Genomic DNA, 18,458 nt, shown 5'->3' on the forward strand with positions numbered 1-18,458 from the left:
TAATTAAGGGGCCACATGAGGTTAATGAGCTTTTATGGTACCAAAAGATGAGGGGCAGATTGCAACGAAGGGGTTGGCTCACTAGGTTCACTTAGTGATAACCATCTCAAAGGATTTGGTTTCACCTATAAGTCTCAGGTGAAATGGTGGTCACAAGGACCACTAACGGTAGCACATGGGAGTGATAGTGTATACAAGCCAGTGAGAAAAGTGAAAATCTAATAATGTATAGGTAGATGAATGTTGTTGGATTGAATGTTGTTTATAAAATCAGAATTTAATTGTTATATTGTTTATTGTAACGTGTAGTTTTGCGTTACATGTTTTAAATGTCCCAGAGGTGGGGAGGTGAAGGACGAGATTGATGGACAAAGCACAGCTCCCGAGGAAGAGAAGAGACTGATGCCTAGTATCACAAATAGGGCCCACGTTATTTTTGAGAATCTACCCCATGCTCTTTTGAAAACTATTTAGAAAATGGTAACAGATTTATGCTACTAAGTGTCATGAATACCCTTTATGATAGTTTGAAATTGTTTTTTCTTTTCAAAACTGTTAAGAGGACATGGTTGTAATAAGTGTAACTTGTGAGGGTATAATCGTCAATTACATGCAGTATATATATGCTGTTGTACATCAATGAATAAAAGAAGTGTGAAGTATTTTCGCTCCATAAGTTTCTACAAAAACAGCGTAATGTTTCTGTCACTAAGTGTCATATTAACATTTTAATTTACAGAAGTTTATCTTTTGTATATAAATTCTGTAAGTATGGGTATTCTGGCTCTATGAAAACGTTATGAAATGTAGCATCAATAGGAAGGGGTTGTTACATAAACACATAGACACTGACACTCCCCCTCGTGTATTGCAGACCCAACTAAAGATATTGATCCAACTGCAGGGTTTACACAATTAGGGTAGAAGAAACAGAGTTGAACCAAGGACCTTGTTGCCCGGCCTCTATAACTCAGTGCATAAACCACCAAAGCATTAATTCGAAGAGCTTAATTTGTTGCGAAGTGGACCACACAATGTACATTGCACCAGTAGGCATACCAACACTAATACAATTTCGTAAATTTACACAAAAGTAGTTTCACGTTAATTGCTTCCCAAGCTTAAGATAAGATATACAAAGATAAGACCCCTGAACACAACATACACCATATAAAGAGTACCAAATGGAAAACCATGATACCATTCTTCAGATATAATCCAAAATCTCGTATAGTGAAGGCCTTTGCTGGCATTAATCCTAGGAAAAATCTAAAATCAGGATATGCGTCAAAGTGGCTTTTACACATTTCAAGTTGAAGCTGTTAGATCGGCCTTTTCATCATAACTAAAATACGCTTACCCACACATTGAAAACTTATAAATTTTTTTTTTTAACAAAAACTAATGGTGGCTGCCAGCTGCCGGACTCCGGTGGCCATATTTCAGCCAACTCTGGCAACCTCTCAGGTTCGCGGCTGCCAACCTGAGTGATGGCTGGAATAGTGACTAAAAAAGCTTTTAAAAATAATTAGCATTACGGTTTTTAGAAGTTTAGGATTCATATTTTAGGGTTTATAATTTTCATTTAAAATAAAAAATTAATTCAGTGTGGTTTAGTTAATTGTAGATTTGGTAGAATCATATGGTGGTGGTGGTGTGAATGGAGGGTGTAACAGCCATGTTTAGACCACATCCTGAGCAAAGATGCACCCTTAATCCTAAATTTAACTTAGCTATTGTCCATGCTATTTTTTTTATTAGTAAAGAGGAATTTTATTAAAATTAGGCGAAGCCAAGTACACTGGACATATACAAGCACCAAATCTATGCATGACTGTCTAAAGATACCAAAAAATCATGTAGATTCATGCTATTAAAGTCTATTACAATCAACCAATGGAATAATGTATGAAGAAAAAAAGTTCTAATCTCGTCCATTGTCCGTTCACAATCCTTAAAACTCCGACGATTCCTCTCCATCCATATGCACTACCATAGGCAGATCGATATCATCTTCCACATCGCTGCGATTTGAGAATTAGCTCAAATGCCTTGCTAGCTGGCCAAAAGTCAACAACCCTTCTTGGCATTACCCAAACGAGTCCCACTCTAGCAAATATATCATTCGATAAGCTCATGGCTACATCACAATGCAATAATAGGTGATCCATAGACTCTCCACTTTTCTTACACATATAGCACCAATCCAATACAATCAATCAGCGTTTTCTTAGATTATCTAAGGTAAGAATCTTCCCTAGTGAAGCTGTATATACAAAAAAAGAAGCTTTTACAGGGCCTTAGTCTTCCATATTTTCTTCCATAGGAATGTTCTTGTAGTGTGTCATGAGGGACTTATAGTATGACTGTACAGTAAAATTCCCCTTCTTGGATTGTTTCCACATAATCTTATCTGCTCCTCCAGTCACTCTACAAGTATACACAAAGTCGAAGAAATCTATAAATGTGTCAATTTCCCAATCTTGGACAGCTCTAAGGAAAGTGATATTCCACTGAGGAGAGCCACTAGAGAGATCTATGAGCTTTGCTACGGATGCCTCCTTTCTACGGGTGATGCCATATAGTGTTGGGTAGGCTTCTTTGAGGATTCAATCTCCACACCATAGGTCATTCTAGAATTTAATTCTGGAACCATCCCCAACTGCGAAACTAGTGTATTGATGAAGATTGGTCCAGCCTCTTCGTATTTGTTTCCAAAGCCCCACCCCATGTGATCCGTTCATGTCATTCGAGCACCATCCTCCCCACAGTCCACCATATTTTAACTCTATAATCACCCTGTCGATTGCTGTCCATAATCAATCTTCTTTCCTTCTATTCTTCTTTCCTTATTTTACCTTTACGTCATTTACTTAGGCTTGTACAATAGCATATTGACAGAATATATAGTTTCCATATAAGGCTAGAATGCTAGAATCACTAGGCAATTAGTTTCTTTCCATGTATAGTTCTCATATATAATATACAAATCACTCAAAGGCCATTCATTTGGCTATTCACGCAATATTTTGACTTACTTTGACATGGTATCAGAGCCGGTTGAATTTTTTTCTCCCAGTCTCATATTTCGGCGTGAATTATTTTTTCATCTCCTCAGTTTCATCTATCAGCACTTTCTGCATTGTTCTTGGTGAACCCACGGTCCCAGCTTCTTGTTTTTGGTCTCTGGTTTCTGGGTAGGTGCTGTCGGCAACTTCTGTCCTTGGTGTGATCCATTTTGGCAGCTTCTGTCAAGTCTCGGCCTCTCAGATTTTTCGACATCCTCTATTTTTTCTGGGTTCGTGATTCTCAGCATTCTCTTTTTCGGCACTTTCTTTTGTTTGGTCTGTTTGTTTTTCGTGGCAGTTGCAGCAACGCGGGTCTTCTTTTTCTCGGCTTTTGGATATTTTCAGTGGTACCAGGTCCTTCATTCCTTTTATTTCGGTCTCCTTTATTTTCTGTGTTTTTTTGCTTTGTCTTGGGATTCATTTATTTGTGATGGACTCTGCACCTGTGTGTCAAGTCTATGGGCACAAATTACTTTACTTGGGCCTTTCATTTTGAACTTTTCCTCAAGGGAAAAGATCTTTGGGGTCATATTGATGGCATGGATGTCGCCCAAAAATCCAATACTGATAAATCCAATGATCTCGAGGTTTCTCCTTCATGGGCTGTACTTAATGCTCGGATTATGTCTTGGCTTCTTGGTTTGGTGGAGCCACATATTGTTACCAACTTGCGGGCTCATCACTCCGCTCAATCCATGTGGAATTACATGAAGAAGGTTTATCATCAAGCTAATGATGCTCGTCGCTTTCAGTTAGAACATGCGATTGCCATGTTTCATCCAAGAAGGTTCAACATGGTAGTCTTTCCATCCAAGACTACTACTCGGCATTTCTGACTCTTTGACATGAATATACTGATTTGGTTATAGCGGATGTTCATGTTGCCACTCTTTCGACTATTCAGACTCTTCACGAGACTAGCCGGCGTGATCAGTTTCTTATGAAACTATGTCCAGAATATAAATTTGTTCGCTCCTCTCTACGGAACAGATCTCCTGTTTCTTCTCTTGATATTTGTTTTGGTGAGTTATTTCACGAAGAACAATGTCTTAGTGAGTTACTTGTTATTTGTTTTTGTCGTATCCGCCCCAGAATCGTTAGGCCTAAGCACTTCAGACTTCTGTTATTGTTCCTCCTGCAACAACTTTTGTAGGACATGGCTCTTCCTCAGGTGCTTCCATTGATCTTGCACCTCCTGTAGCAAATTATTGACACCAGAAATGGTGCAACAGATGCTAATTTCAGCATTATCTGCAATGGGGTTTCAAGGTAAAAACTCTATGAAACTCTGGTAAGTAGGCTCAGGGGCTTCTAATCAAATGACAAATACTCACACCGCTTTGTGTCATGTTCGGCCCTATGCTGGTCAATTTGCCATTCAGACTGCCAATGGCAGTTCTTTGCCCATAGTTGCTGTCAGAGATGCCTCCTCTAAATTTACTGATGTGTTCCTTGCTCCTCAGCTTTTCACGAATCTTATTTCTGTTAGTCAATTAGTTGATAACAATTGTGTTGTTAATTTTTCTGGTGATAATTGTGTTGTGCAGGACTAGGTAACGATGGAGCTGATCGCGAAGGGACCTAAAGTGGGGCGCTTGTTTCCATTATTTTTACCTATTCCAGCACTTTCTCCAGTTTCTTCTATTAAGTCTTTTGCTTGTAATAATGTTCCTAATCTGAGTATGGTGTGACAATGTCATTTAGGCCATCCTAATACTCATATCTCATCTCATGTATTGCACTCTGGTTTTCTTGGTAATAAAGAATGATCTTCTTTATCTCTTGAGTGTGATTCTTGCAAACTTGGTAAAAACAAAACTCTTCCCTTTCCTTTGCATGCTAGTAGAACTTCTCACTGCTTTGATCTTATCCATAGTGATGTTTGGGGACCTTCCCCGGTTGGTTCACATGACAAATTTAAATATTATGTGACTTTCATTGATGATCATAGCAGATTTACTTGGGTCTATTTTCTTCGCTCTAAATCTGAGGTTTTTTGTACTTTCATTGAGTTTTTAGCATATGTTGCAAATCAATTTTCTGCAACTATTAAGACATTACGCATAGATTCTGGTGATAAATATTTATCTACTGAGTTTCAGGCATTCTTGGCTTCTAAAAGTATTATTCATCAACATTCATGTCTTGTTACTCCCCAACAGAATGGAGTAGCCGAACGCAAAAATCGTCATCTTCTTGATGTGGTACGTACTCTCTTGTTAGAATCCTCTGTTCCATCCATGTTCTGGGTCGAGACTCTGAAAACTGCTACTCGATTAATCGTTTACCTTCCCAAGTCTTACACATGGAGTCTCCCCATTCCGCTTGTTTGCTAAGCAACCTAGTTATGATAATCTCCGTATTTTTGGTTGTATGTTTTGTTCATTTACCTCCTCATGAGCAACATAAATTATCTGCTCAATCTGTTAGATGTGCATTCTTGGGATATAATATGTGTCAAAAAGGATTTGTTTGTTATGATTCTACATTACATTGTACACACATTTCTAGGAATGTTATTTTCTTTGAAAATCAACATTTCTTTTTTGTGTCCTTTGTGCCCTCTCCTTCTACTGTGGTACTTTCCTCCTTTGAGCAGCAGTTCTCTGATCTTCATCAAGTCAGCTCTCGCTTTAAACCAGGTATTGTGTATACGAGATGCTCCCGCCCACAGTCTCTCCCTGTGGCTCACCTGATATCTGATCCTACCATACTCCAGAACCAGTCAGTTACAGTACCTCTAGCGCCTTTGGTACGTCACTCTCCTCGAGTGTCAGTACCCCTGGATAGGTATGGGTTTACTTCTTCCAGTTCTAGCAATTCTATTTCAGCTCTTACTGTTGCATTGTCCAATTTTGATATTCCCACATCCTACTCACAAACTGCTAAGCATGATTGTGTTGGCAACAAGTTATGCAGGAAGAAATTGCCGCTCTAGAGGCCAATCACACCTGGGACATTGAGCCATGTCCTCCAACAATTGTTCCTTTGGGTTGCAAATGGGTTTACTCAGTCAAGGTTCGATCTGATGGAAGTTTGGATCGTTACAAAACTTGGCTTGTTGCACTTGGGAATAATCAGGAATATGGTGTCAATTATGAAGAGACCTTTGCTCCTGTGGCTAAGATGACCATTGTTCGTAGGATTCTAGCTTTTGCTGCTTCCAATGATTGGCCACTACATCAGATGGATGTCAAGAATGCTTTTCTTCATGGGATCTTAAAAAAGAGTGTATTTATATGAAGCCACTCTTGGGATTGTTTTCTTCTTCGACTTCGCATGTGTGTAAGCTTCATCGTTCCTTTTATGGTCTCAAACAAGCTCCGAGGGCCTGATTTGATAAATTTCGAACCACTTTATTGCAATTCTCATTCAAGCAGAGCAAGTATGACACTTCCTTGTTTCTTCGAAAATCAGACATGAGTATTGTTGTTCTTTTGGTTTATGTTGATGATATTGTGATTACTGGTTCTGATTCTGTTTTACTTGGCCAGCTCAAGACTCATCTCTCTAAGTCATTTCATATGAAAGATTTGGGTCTCTCACATATTTTCTCGGTCTTGACGTGCATTGTAGTCCATCTAATATTTCACTCAATCAACATAAGTATACTAGTGACTTGGTGGCTACAACTGGCCTACAGGAGGCCACCTCTGTTGATACTTCCATGGAATTGAATGTCAAGCTTCGCAAAGAGGAGGGTGATTTACTTGCTGATTCCAGTTTATATCGGAAGTTAATGGGTAGTCTTGTCTACCTCACCATTACTAGATCGGACCTTTCCTTTGCAGTACAGCAAGTCAGCCAGTTTCTTTAGACCCCTCGTCATCTTCATTTGACTGCTATCCGTAGGATCATACGCTATGTTCAGGGCACTTCTGCCCGTGGCTTATTCTTTCCTGCAGGCAATTCTCCCCACCTTACTGCTTATAGCGACGCTGATTAGGCCGGTTGTGCTGATACACGTCGATCCATCACTGATTGGTGTGTTCTTAGGTGATGCATTGATTTCTTGGAAGATTAAGAAGCAAGACAGAGTCTCTAAGTCATCTACAGAATCTGAGTACCGGGCAATGTCTCTTGCTTGTTCCGAAATTATTTGGCATCGAGGTTTGCTTGCTGAGCTAGATTTTTCTGAGACTGATCCTACACCTCTACATGCTGATAATACGAGTGCTATTTAGATCACGGCCAATCCTGTCTATCATGAGCGTACGAAGCATGTTGAAGTCGATTGTCACTCTATCCGTGAAGCATTTGAAGCTCGTGTTATCACTCTTCCACATGTTTTCACTGAACTACAAATTGCTGATATTTTCACCAAAGCTCTCACTGGCCATTGACATTGCTTCTTAAGTAGCAAATTGATGCTTGTTAATCAACCTGCATCAATTTAAGGGGGGCTGTCAATAATCAATCTTCTTTCCTTTTATTCTTCTTTCCTTATTTTACCTTTGCGTCATTTACTTAGGCTTGTACAATTAGCATATTGACACAATATATAGTTTCCATAGAAGCAAGAATGCTAGAATCACTAGGCAATTAGTTTCTTTCCATGTATAGTTCTCTTATAAAGTTCATATATAATATACAGATCACTCAAAGGCCATTCATTCGGCTATTCACACAATATTTTGACTTACTTTGACACACTCTCCATAAAGCTCCCCTCTCATCATGGTATCTCTACAACCATTTACCCAATAAAGCCTTATTGAAAACCAACAAGTTCGGAATTCCCAGCCCACCTTCTCGTATAGGGGTACAGACCGTAGCCCAATTCACCAAATGAAACTTGAATTCTTCGTTTGTTCCTCCCCATAGGAATTCTCTTTGCAATTTCTCTATCCGGTGAGCCACTTTGCATGGCATTGGAAATAAAGATAAGAAGTAAGTCGGCAGGTGGATAGAGTACTTTTTATCAACATAACTCTACCACCTTTGGACAAATAAATCTTCTTCCAACTCGCTAGTTTACGCTCCATTTTTCCAACACTCCATCCCAAATAGACAGCTATTTAAAGAAAGTACCCAATAGAAGACCGAGATACTTCATTGGCAAGGTGGAGACTTTGCATCCCAGAATATTGGCCAAGCTCAAAACACTTGGAACATTTCCAACTGGAACTAATTCTGACTTGGTGAGATTCACTTTCAAACCCGAAACCACTTCAAAGCAAAGTAAAAAAGGCTTGAATATGATTATGACTAGCCCCACAAAAGACAAGAGTATCATCTGCAAATAAGAGGTGAGTCATCTCGATTCTTGCATCCCCTACGACAAATCTACATAGAAATCCACCTTGCACAAGACCTGCGATCATTTTACTAGAAGCATAAAATGTTCATTTCGAACATACGAAGGGTTCCCGAACAGAGGAAGAGGGCCAGAGTGAGCTGGCGACCTTCTTTGACACAGTTGGAAGTCCTATAGCTGCTGTGCTTGCACGGGAGGACTCCAAATGGACATTTATGACCATGGCTTCATAGACCACATAAGACGTTTGACCGCACACATATCCCTTACTTGGATGTTACTGATTTCAAAGCTCATAATTGAGATAAGTGCATGAATTCTTCCATTTTGGCTGGGTAATTAATAAAATACTGAAATTTCAAGCAATGTTTCTTGTAAACTGGAATGAAACAATAAAATATTTGGCACTCCACAGTATTTTGATGATAGACATAATAAATTACAAACACGTGCAAAATGCTGCATGGCCAAGCAGAAATGTGACTACATCACACATGTTCACAGAAACAGACCTAGAGCAACACTTTGATTACAAAACTGCCAACAAAATAGAACCACCGGAAATGTCAAAAAGACAGATTTTCACACATGCATGTGCACACATACAGGGATCCCAGGCAGCACAAAAATAATAGCATTAAATGTAGCATCCCATATATTCAATATTAAGTATTGAAAAATAATATAATAATAATAATAATAATAACAACAACAACAGCAACAGCAACAATAACAACAACAACAACAATAACCAAACAATAAAAGAAAATGGAAAATATTAATATTGCGTACCAACTGGAAAGCAGCACGAAAAGAATGCAACTCAAAATTATGAAGGCCGTCATCTTTTCCCAGGCTTCTCCATCGCTCAGCACTCTAACAAGATAAAGCAGGGTCATGAGCTTATGTTTACATGGAAAAAAAATAATATTGCTATGAGCAGCACCCATAGACATAATTCAAAAAATCCTCAGTCGATACTGCTTTCCAACTGACTGAAGGGCAAACATCGAGGCAAGAGCTCCATATCGTTTAACTTAAACGACCAATACAACCAGATATGGTAAAATTTGATGTGGATACAGCGATATGACAATTCTTGAAAAAAAAAGGGTAGAATCTATGTCATTAAATAGTTAATTAATACGGGTTTTTGGTGCAATTATCATAATGTTTAACAAGTACCAACATAAAAAAGCACATCAAATATTAAATTGGAAACAATAATAGACAGCAAGAAAGTATATTTACATTGACATAAAAATAAACTGAATACAAAATAAATTGAATATAAAATAAAGCTAATACAAAATGCCATGGGAACATAATTCATTTCCCAAGTAAGCCTCTTCAGTTCTCTTTCTCTTTTTTAGGCTGAATAAAAATACGGTAAGATATTGGATGGGAACATCCTGCCTCACATGAGACCCCTACACAATGCTTAGTCTCCATTGCTTTCTGTATTACCCAATAGGACACATTTGGGTGAAACGAGTTCAGAGGGAGTGGTTCTGCCACTTCATCTACCACCCTGCCTATTGAATTTACTGACCCATCATGCTCCCTCCCTTCCCCTCCACTGCAGATGCATCCTGCCTGTCCCCATCTCTATTTGAATCAAACAACACCAATGCTCCTTCAATTTCAGCATTCATCGCACTACTCTGAGCTTCCCCAAGCTTTCCTTGTATTCATCACGGTTTTGAACATATAACAGTGTAGCACCATCCACCTCAACTTTTGTTGGCTCTATCTAGCCTCTGTCAGGCAGAGCACCTTCGTGCACTGTGATTTAGCTTCCTGCCTCCAGGTCTTCTTGATTAATTTGATCTTTGTCTATCCGCGCCTCTAATACACTTCCCAGCATCAGACTGCTTTTTTCTGGGCTGAACCATCTGTTGCCGGCATCGGTACCGTTGACACAGCGGCAATGATGCCAGTCATTGTCCCTTACGCCTCCAACGAAGGTTTCTGTGCCACCCGGACCAACGGTGGTTCCGCACTTCCACAATCACTTTTGCATTCACTATCGTAGAGCCCGTTTTGTTCGTTGAGAATCAAACCCGTTTCAGGACCAATTTCTTTATGAAAGATAGGATTGAGAGTGATTGAGCCATTCCAATTTTTTTTTTTCCTTTCCTCTATCAAGCCTGTTGGGCTTCAACCCTTTAACTTTTCTCCCTTCCCTTCCCTGGCCCAGACCAATATTGACTTTGTCTATTAGACTCTACCACCTTCTTCAGTGATTTCAGCTCCTTTTTCAAACATTTTAAGACACTCTGCTCCTCACTTTCTGCTGAGCCAACCTTGGACACACCACCACCATACCCTGTTGTGTAAACTCAGGGATTGAAGACTTCATGCATGTCAGAGCTCCTTAGCCTGTACCTCTCTTCAATAATATAACACTCTCCCCTGCCCATCTTCCCTTTCTAACCCTACTCTTTTGCTGTATCGCGGATGCATGACCTGCTCCTCCCATAGCACCCCCAGCTTCCCTACCGTCGCGGAGGCTACCACTTCTGCCCATGCTTTATGGCCACTCCACCAATCGCTGCCTCTGCATATGACTTAGCCCATTTCCCCTTGTTTAACGTCATGTCTGAGACATTTGTAAGTAGAGACAAGGCTTGAGATTCATGCTTGCCCTTGTTTAAAGCCGTACCAGTCAAGGCAGTATGCAAAGACAAAGCTTGCCTTAGCTCTACTACAAAGCTTTTGCACCCCCTTCCCTCCCATCATTTTGTATTACCATAAGACCCAGTTGTCCACCTCCACCATATTCTTCCATCACCAAGTAACTCCCATAAGCATTAGAGCACCTTTGTGCTATATATGATTTGATGTTGTTGCAATACGTTTTTGTGACCAACCGGTCCGACTTCTTTAGGGTTGGTCAAGTATTCTATTTCAAGCCACATATCCTAAGCCCCATTTTAATTTTAGTAGATATTTCCATGAACCAAGCAATATAATTTTTCCAGAAAAACTTTAAAGCCCAAAATTTATATTTAGTGGGGCGTTCTAATTTTTATTAAACCAAAACCACATTAGGGTTATGTTTGGGCACTTAGATGAGATGAGATCACCTCATCTAATCTCAAAACCTTTCATAATTTCCTTCCCAAAAATACTCAAATACAAAATATTTTTCAATTTCAAATTTTCAACTTTTTCATCTTATCCTAATCAATAGCTCTTTCCCAAATTTCTAACAAAACAAAAAACAATACAACTTTTTCAAATTTCAGACAAAAATAATATTCAAACATTATTTTAGCTTTATAATATTTTATTCAATTTTTTCTCTCTCCTTTCCCAAAACCGAATAAAACATCTTAACTCAAACCATTTCACTACTACTCTGAGAATTCTCATATCATCTCATTACCCAAGCATGCCCTAAATTGAGCCTATTCAATTTTAAAGCCCCAAAAATAAAATAATTTTCACTAAAACATTTTTAAGAAAATTGATTTTATTCTTTTAGATACTTTTTACAAAATTAGATTTTTTGAATTTACTCTATTTCCTTCTTCCCTTTCTTTTTTTTCCTTCCTTTTTCCTTATTTCCCTACTTCTATTCTCAACCACACAAAGTCAACCAGTGCCTCACTTGAATCACCTTCTCCCTTATCCCTTTCTTCTTCTCTCCATCTTCTCTCTGCCAACACACACAGCAGCTCTCTCTCGGTTTCTCTTTTCTCCTCCATCTTCTATTCTTTTCACTTCTCTCACTGCAGACAAATGCTTCAGCCAGCTCTTTCTCTCTTTTCTACCTTCCATTGATTGGCAGCAGCAGCTCAAGGAAAGTTCACCATGGAAGTTCACAGACAGCTTAAGTGAGCTCCTTCCCCACACGACAGTAGCTCCTCTGGTTTCTCCTTCCTCAAGCCACAGCAACGCCACCTTCCACCACCATGGCAGCATCAAATTCGGCCTCTCCTCCCACTGTTTCTCTCTTCATCGTGGCCAAGCCTTGCAGCAGTTAAACAGCCAACACACACAGCCTGAATCGGTTTGCTCCCTTCTCCTCTCTTTTCCTCTTCTCAAGTCCCTCATTCTCTCTTTAATTATCTGCCCCTTAAACTCAGTGTAGTGCACTGAGAGCCACCAACAGAGGGCCCACTGTGAAGAATAAGCAGCAAGAGGTTCAGCTCATGGCAGCAGTAACTGTCCCGACCTGTTAAATGCAGCAACTTCTGACCCTACGCCTCTCAGTTTTGCCTTCAGTTTCTTCTTCCTTTGTTTCTTCAGCTTCTACTTTGATCACTCTAGTTCTTCAAGCTATAGCAGCAAGAAACCAACCCCTGCGAACTGAAATCAGCCACAGCACTGACATCACCTGGGCCATGAGAAACAGCAACAAAGTGAAGCCCAACTGCTGCCCTCTGCAGCAGAACCATGAAAAAACGGTAAGCCTCTTCTCCCTGAACAGATCTGTGAATCCCCCAACCTCCGCTTTGGATTTGACGAAGATCAAAGCGTTGGGACATGCAACACAAGGTTATATATCCCATTCCCCCCGGTGGGCGGCTCGTGACAGATTGTATGCAATGCACCTAGCATGCTTCTAGCAATAGAGCGATAATCGAAGCGGAATTTTTGTTTTTGTTCAAATATAAGTTGCACCAGAATAACTAAATCCCAAAATAACTTTCATAATATTAATACATAAATAAGTTCATCATCCATTCAACATGTCTTTAACACAAAAGAGGCACCGTACTAGAATAAGAACTCCTTAATTACAGACATCATAGAATTCTTAACTACACGCCAAGCCGCTCGTGCAACTCGGCTATCAATGTCAGAATGACATTCAGAAACTTGAGTATGATCTCCACGAGCTCTCCTCCGCGCTCATTCCCATCCTATTCAACCTCATCCAAATGGGGATGTTGTGCTCCATGCGGACTTGTCACGGCTTCTACCATTCCGGACGGGAATGGTAGTTGAAACTACCACGGTGAGATTTTTCAAAAGTTAACCTCTAAGCTACCATCAGTTTATAAAGCATGCATGATAACAAACATGGCATGTATCACCATCAGAGTTTTCATACTTCATAACATCCTCATGCAGGTATTGATCATCTTCAACCAAGACCTAGGGTTGTAGCAAACATCAAGAGCTTCTCCCTTCATGCATGGAAACAACAACCTCACATCCCATTCACCGTAGCCCTCCTCTCCACCATGTAAACAGCCACAAGCGCACACTTGCCTCACGCTTCCACCAACCACGACCAACCTCAAGCTCTCGACAGTTTTCTCCCCATTGTGGGTTGAAATTGAAGGCAATCACCACGGCCCACGACAGAGCCTCCCCTTCCCAGGGCAACACCCTTGACCATCTTGGTGCCTCCACCACATGATGCTCTTCTATGTCCAGCAACCCCGAGCCATAGGAAGCCACCAACAAGCTCTACACGGCCACCACACACTCAGTCTGCCTGGTTCTTCCTCATAGCCCATGGTCAAACCATTTGTAGCACATGTCTGAAATCCAACCTCCACACCACTACCACCTTGCACCACCCTCCAAATAAAAACCAAAACCACCTCCTCGTGAGATCGGCACAACCCCTATTTTACGCAAGAAAAATAGAGCACGACACTTTCCTCCAAGCACTACAAACCAACAAGCCACAACCCTCCAAGCACTGGGGTTATCAAATGAAACCCAAGTGCCTTATATCTAAATTACAAAAATACCCCTGCCCAATAAGTGTTGATAGTAGGATTTCTATTTTATGATATTTTTAAGATAAAAATCAAGGGAAAATATAACTTTGGACGTGGAAATATTTTTATGGGTTTAATGAGGAATATAGGTTAATTTTAGGGTTACGAGGATTTTAGATTTATGGAAATATAGGTTATTTTAGTATTTTATGTTTTAATTATGAAGTACGTATTTAATTAGAAATTTAGGTAAGTTACTTGCCTATTTTATAGGAAATCAGTCACGCCCTGGAAATATTGGATTAACGCTACAAGGTAAGTAGCATGATTATGCCCTTACACATATGAATAGTAAACAACATGTCTTTTACAATTTTATGGATAAGTTTCATGTTAGTTGTATGACATAAGCATCAAGATATATTATGAAAATTCATAATTTTATGTGAAGACTCATGCATTAAAATATTTATGAAAATCCATGATTTTATGTGAAAGTTTATGCATTAAAATATATATGAAAATCCATGATTTTATGTGAAGATTTATGCATCAAAAGATTTAAGAAAAATCATGATTTTATGTGAGGAAACATGTATTACGACATTTTATGAAAGATCATAATTTAATTTGAAATCTATGATATGATAAGACAAGATATGACAAGAAAATATGCATATATGATTATGATGAAGTTGAATGTTAAGATATGTAACGGCCTATTTTATGATATGAGGACGGTACCATATGTTATGAGCATATTGCATTGCCAGGTTGTACGTGCTAGTAGTGCACCTAGTGTGTCTTCCTTATGTATGGATTCAACAATCCGCAGCCAGAGGCGAAATTGAAATCTATTTAGATTCGCTAATCCTAACTCATGGGAGGTCAACAATCAGTACCGGCCTATGACAAGTGCAAGACAAGTTAATGCATTTCACGCACAAATAAGGTTCATGTTCATGTTATTTACGTATGTAACTATGAGTATGCATGATTTTCAAGAAACCTTATGTTTTATTATGTTTCCTATATGATGTGTTGCTTATTGAGTATTCGATTCATTTTTATATATTTTTATGTTTTAACCACCCCAGATGAGGATCTTTATGGGGATGGAGATGCAAGATAGGATTTGGCCCAGGGAGGCGAGGCAGAGGCCTAGACAGTTTATGACATGCTCACCGTTATGATTTTTAATTTTAATAAGCAATTTTATTAAGCACAGGGGACTTGATTGATTTTAAATGAGTGCTTTTGCAGACTCTCTTTTGGATTTTAAGTATTTTAATAAAGATGGACTTTATTTATTTTATGGAATCTTTTTGCGTTTGGTGCTTCGTTAAGAAGAAAATTTTTAAGTCAAGTTTAGTCGCACACCGTTTTCTTGAGATTTCTAAAAATGACTTTATTATTAACCCTAGGGGAATGGGGTGTTACATGCTAGTTACTACATCACATCACAAGTCCGTCCACCAGCTGTGAGTATGTAATTAGAGTCTTACCTCATGGTAATTCCTTACCATGAGTCATGGGCGGCACCCACAACCGTTAGGTGCCTTTTTTACTTCACTCCAGAAACCTTTTGGTCTCATTCGAAGTTCATTGACTATTCTTCGTCAACCCAAAGGATTTCACTCCATTTTATTCACTCCAGAGTGAATACGAGAGTTCCACTAGGATAATCCTCCATCCTAGCATTTGAGGTCATGATCAAACTTAACATTTCATGCTTGACTAAAAAACGTGACAGACTTGCATGCTTCATGACATAAGTTTGTGCTATGTAATATAAAGTTTAAATTTGGGATGCATTTATCTGGTACAAAATTATTAGTGCATCTACCTTTCCACTGCGAATTATTTCATATAGTTAGTTTCATGCTAGGCGCATGCATCTTTATTGTCAAAGGCATGGGATGTGTAACCAATGTTGCATATATCGACGTCACGATTACCCGTCAAATCCCAAGCAGGGGTCGAGGGCATTGCATATATACTAATGTGTCTGCATGAGTATGATGGACTGGATATTTCTTGATTGTTATCACAAGGTTATATACAATTGCTATAAAATTAATGGAATGAATGATGAGGAAAATGCAATCAAAGATGCGGAAAGGAATGAAATGAAAGGCCTGTTTGGAGTTGTGTTAGAGGTCGTAAAAAATGTTTAAATAGATTCAAAAGCTCTTTAATGATAAAATTCAAAAGCTCTTTAATGATAAAATTAGATTGTTCGGTTGTTACATATTAAAGTACTTTTTAATCTAAAAAAAACTAAAAAGTACATTTCAAGAAAAATATCATTTTGATGATTTTCCTCAAACGTGTTTTTTCCAGATAATGCGGAACGTTGTTCTTATTTTAAAAAATATTGTCTATGGGCGAAAGTACCTATACAACTTTCAGATAATTACAACTTTGCTCTTTGTCCTATGAATATTGGGCGTAATTGTATTGTTATTTCACTTATGAAGCATTGAAAGATTTTTTTTTTTTTTTTCATTATACTTACTGAAAATTCTATTAGACTATTTTCATTGTTATTTGATTATACGATTTGATTTCTATTAAGGATATGGTCATGATCTTTAAAAAATCAAATGACTCTCTGTCATTTCTACATCAAAAACACTTTTTTATATTGTTTCTAAACAAATGTAACATGTTTAAAAGTGCTTTAGACATATGGTTACCAAACAGTAACTATTTTTTTAATAGTAGAACATATTACTTAAGCTCTGAAACTAAAAGACTTAAAGCTAAAAGCTATATTACCCACCGCAATCCCAAACATGCAAGAGATGAAGGATTAAAAGCATGAAAGCTTAAATGAGGGGCCACATGAAAGTTATGATGTTATGGTACCAACTCAATGGGCAAATTGCCAGGTGGCTTATTAGGTGCACCTAATGATGACCATCTCAATGGGCTGAATTCTATTAGTCAGTCCTAGGTGGAATTGTGGACACAAGGATTGCTAATCTAACACACAGGGCGTAACAATGCATACTGCCAATGAAAAGGAAAAATTTTAATGTGTATGTAAATGAATGTTGAAGAATTGAATTTCTTTTTATAAAGAAATGAATTATTTGAAGTGAAAAAGGATTTATATGCACTAATAAGACTGAAGTGAAAAATGTGACAGAAGGTGACTATGAATGAAATTGTAAAACTAGAAAACTATGTTTATATGTTTACGATATGAAGTAATACTTACTAATTCAACTCATTTCATTTTAATGTGTGAATGTCCCAAGTTAAAATTGTAGACGAAGCTGCAGTACAGGACTTGGCCAAGGGAGAAGGGACAGAGACGGGCACACTTTCATAAATTTGTAAAATAATTATTTTGTTAATTAAGTTTTTAACAAATGCTTGCGCACACTTTTAATTTTAAAGTATGTATTAGTTTTATTTATGAAATCTTCTATACCTGGGGCACGAGAAAAAGAAAGAAATATTTTAACAAGTTAGTATCATCCGGTCCCTCATGTTTCTAAAATAATTGTCTGTATCACTCCCAATAGGACGGACGTTTACATTTTTAGAGCACCAATGCTTTGAGATTGAAATAAATTCAAAAGAGGAAATTGAATGGAATCAATATTGCAACCATTCCAGCGAATGGCGGAAAAATATGGTGTGGAATAAAAAATGTGGCGTCCACACTAAAGAAATATCATCCAAAGAAAAACTGTAGTAGCGACACCATTTTGAGTGTGAGAGTAACCAAGGAAGAAGCATTTAATAGCATGAGGATTGAGCTTGTCAATCAGGGACCAAGATCATGCACAAACCAGATACATCTAAAAATATTAGTGTATAGAGAAGATTGAAGTAGTAGGAAGTAAGAGTGAAAAAATGGCCCGTCAAGTACAAGGAAGGCATCTGATTAATTAAAAAAAATGCAGTAACAACTTCATACCACATTTAACAAATGTTTGGGGACATGCATTTGAAATATCAAAGTTCAATAAGCAATTCTTCAGTTCAGCAAAACCATTTTGTTGTGGCGTGTGAACATGAGATGTTTGATGAAGAGTCTTTCTCATACATATCGGTTGAAAAAAGAAAGAGACCCATACTCTTTGGCATTATCATAACTTAGAATTGAAATTTTGCTACCCAATTGGGTTTTAACTCATAGTGAGCAAATGATTCCCCTTCTTTTTCCCATTGGACTTCCCAATTGTCATAACACTCATAATGACCAACTTTACGAAGATCCCATTATATTCCGGAAATTCGCAACATTGGTCCTGATAAACCCCAATTTATCACTTATTCATTGGGTTTGATAATCATGTTAGATAGGAATGACCATCCACAAATGTAACACAAAAGTGATTCAAGTTAGTTTTACAAAAGAAAAATGGATTCATGCATATAAAATTCTTATGATGTTGCTTTAGTATTGAGAAAAAACAAGAAAAGCAA

General features: G+C 38.3%; 1 protein-coding gene across 5 annotated transcripts in view; it reads right to left on the reverse strand.

Moving 5' to 3' along the window:
- The window catches only part of LOC121234206 (protein RRNAD1), a 52,238-nt gene that overhangs the window by 14,837 nt on the left and 18,943 nt on the right, over positions 1-18,458 (reverse strand). For all 5 annotated transcript variants that reach the window (XM_041130053.1, XM_041130051.1, XM_041130052.1 and 2 more), the window contains one exon: positions 9,118-9,201. In XM_041130053.1, coding sequence (XP_040985987.1) covers positions 9,118-9,201 — 84 coding nt within the window. The remainder of the gene's footprint in view (positions 1-9,117; positions 9,202-18,458) is intronic.

The sequence above is a fragment of the Juglans microcarpa x Juglans regia genome, chromosome 6D, assembly GCF_004785595.1.
Source record: "Juglans microcarpa x Juglans regia isolate MS1-56 chromosome 6D, Jm3101_v1.0, whole genome shotgun sequence".
Classification (NCBI taxonomy): Eukaryota; Viridiplantae; Streptophyta; class Magnoliopsida; order Fagales; family Juglandaceae; genus Juglans; species Juglans microcarpa x Juglans regia.